The 2,618-nt window shown below is 45.1% G+C and overlaps 1 protein-coding gene across 1 annotated transcript in view; it reads right to left on the bottom strand.

Moving 5' to 3' along the window:
* Positions 1-2,433: 2,433 nt before the first annotated feature.
* LOC115282333 (keratin-associated protein 9-2-like) overlaps positions 2,434-2,618 on the bottom strand; it is a 1,101-nt gene continuing 916 nt past the window's right edge. The window contains exon 2 of the mRNA XM_029928306.1: positions 2,434-2,618. This exon is cut by the window's right edge and continues 14 nt beyond it. Within this exon, the coding sequence (XP_029784166.1) occupies positions 2,525-2,618 (94 nt within the window). The 3' untranslated portion in view covers positions 2,434-2,524.

The raw sequence follows: 2,618 nt of genomic DNA, 5'->3' as shown, positions 1-2,618 counted from the left end.
TGTTAGACCTATGAGTGTGAACATATGGTTTCTGTCCTTCTCTGCCTGACTTATTTCGCTTAGCATGACACCCTCGAGGTCCATCCACTTTCCTACAAATGGCCATATTTCATTCTTTCTCGTTGCCATGTAGTACTCCATTGTGTATATACACCACATCTTCTTGATCCACTCATCAGTGAAAACCATAGATTTTCAAAGATGTCTTGAATACGCTAATATATACCCTATATCTTGGATATTAGTGTGTTTAGGACAATTTCTCCCTACCAGACTGCACTCTATGCCTAAGTGCTCTTTTCATGCACAGCAGAATGTCAGGTTCTCTGAGCATGCTACACTGAAAAACATACACACACACACACACACACACACACACACACAGAGTCAAACCTTGCTTCTTGAGATTTGGTTTATAAAGACTCAGCTCCCTTATTGCTGAAATAAGAGAATCTTAATGTCATGTGTGTGTGTGTGTGTGTGTGTGTGTGTGTGTATGTGTGAGTGAGTGTGTGTGTTACATAATATCTGAGATATCTTTCAGGTTGAAGCTTTAGTTCCAAACTGTGTTGCTGGCCTCAAAGTGCCTCTTCCTTGTGGCACTCCCCTCCACTCTGACCAGTGTGATGTCACCTCCCCGAAGAAACCACATTCCTGGACCTGTTTCTCATCAGTAGCTTCTGGGAGAAACCAAACTCTGACAGGACTTTACCCGACTCAGTCTCAATTTCCTCACCTCTACGATGGGACCCTTAATACCTACTCTGAAAACTCCTCCATGAATTAAAGCTAATGTTCATAAAACATTTATTCAACATTCAGGCAATGTTAGGAAACATAGGTTGTGTTCATTTTTCATCTCATTTTGCAAACATCTAGCTCTTCTGAATGAGCAGTGGGCAAGTTTGGCCTTGGCGGTCTCTCCTGAGCATCCTAGATACTTGGTCTCCAATGGTGGCATGTGTCCTGGCTAGGGGCCTGCGTAGCTTCTCAGTGGTCTCTCTGAAGTAACCCAGGGCCTAGTCTCCTATTCCCTCTGGTCCTGAATCTAGCCTCATAGCCCTGAGCCCCAAGGCAACACCATTAGTTCAGGACACCTTTTTCACGACTCCTAGGAATGCCAACCATATTGTCTCTTTTTTCTTCCTCACATTCTCCTCACCTGCAAGGGACAGGCATCTTTTCTCTCCCTCAGTTCCTCAGATTTCTTTCACAAAATACCAGCGGTGTTTCTATTCCCTTAGATGGTCCAGAGCTCATGGATTACTCAAAGTCCTACATGCCCATTGCATGATCTCTCACTCCCTGACACTGTCCTGCATTAACTGTCTGGGGAACATTTTGATCACGATGACAAATTGCCTTACAGGAGGGGAGATAAATAGCTTTGGCAGAACATTACGTGATAACAAGTTACTATACAATTAGGTCCTGAAGACCAGAAGCATTACATGAATGTGATTTCCATGACCCAAACACAAGTGTGTTCAGCAGCATCTGTTGCTGGCAAGGACACTGCAGGCTCACCTGGATATGTTTAACCAACTGAGCCACCCAGGAACCCCTCACCTGGGTATGATGCAGAAGAGTGTGGAGGGGCTGGATGGCACCTGAGGCCACAAAATGATCCTGTGTTCACAAGAGCCCTAAAGGGCAGGTCCCACTGTCCTCACATATGGCTGCTGTGGCTGGTTGTAGGACACTGATATCTACAACTTAGTCCCAAGGATCACTCACACATACAGGGGAATAACACTTCTGTGGCCAAAGAAGACCTCAAATGGACATCTTGCTGGTTCTGAGACTAAGGGTGTTTTCTGACACGTCTGGAGAGCTGAATGTAAGTGCGCTTCAGCAGGAATCCGATCTGGGATCTCAGTCTGTCCATGTCAGCTCCGTGACATGCCACTGTGAAGTGCCCTCATCTGAAAATGCACATGATAACTTGTGGAGAAATGTGTATGGCTCCCAATGGATACTGCATGTGATGTGCAACATATGTACAAATCCTTACTTTGGGAACAGTGTACAAAAAAAACAAAGACAAAATGAGATTCCAAATGATACAGAATTTATTAAGAGATGCAGTTGAGAATCACTGGGTCTAGGGAGGCATTCAAAGGGATCATGACAGACAGAAGAAGGCATACAAGATTCATGAGTACACTGAGAAAGAAAACATACTTTGTGGACTTTTAGTAATTTCAAAGAGTTCTATGTCATTCAACTCATAAGAAGTTGTTTCTCTAAGGTCTTTTAGGGACAGGGTCAAGTTCTTGACAATGGAGACCAAACAGAGATCCTAACTCTGCATTGGGATGGATGAAATGGGCATAGACCCAGAGGAAGGAAAGAAGAGAATCAGAGAGAAGTGGTTCACACTTCATTCAGCAAGCTGATTCACAAGTTTGCCAACAGGCAGATGAAGAACAGAGATGTTGGGAATCCAGGGCTGGCTTTCTGCAATGCTTGGCAGTGATTGTTTTCCAAATGGCAAATCAGATGGTGGTTCCTGGCAAGGCAATCAGCAGCAGGAAGGCTGGCAGCAGCTGGACCCACAGCCCTGGGCTAGGCACCCAGGCAGGCAGCAGCAGGTGGGGTGGTAGCAGGTTCTCGTG

Source organism: Suricata suricatta, chromosome 17 (genome assembly GCF_006229205.1).
Source record: "Suricata suricatta isolate VVHF042 chromosome 17, meerkat_22Aug2017_6uvM2_HiC, whole genome shotgun sequence".
NCBI lineage: Eukaryota > Metazoa > Chordata > Mammalia > Carnivora > Herpestidae > Suricata > Suricata suricatta.
Note: the sequence above shows the minus strand (reverse complement) of the source record. Positions and strands in the feature narration are given on the sequence as shown.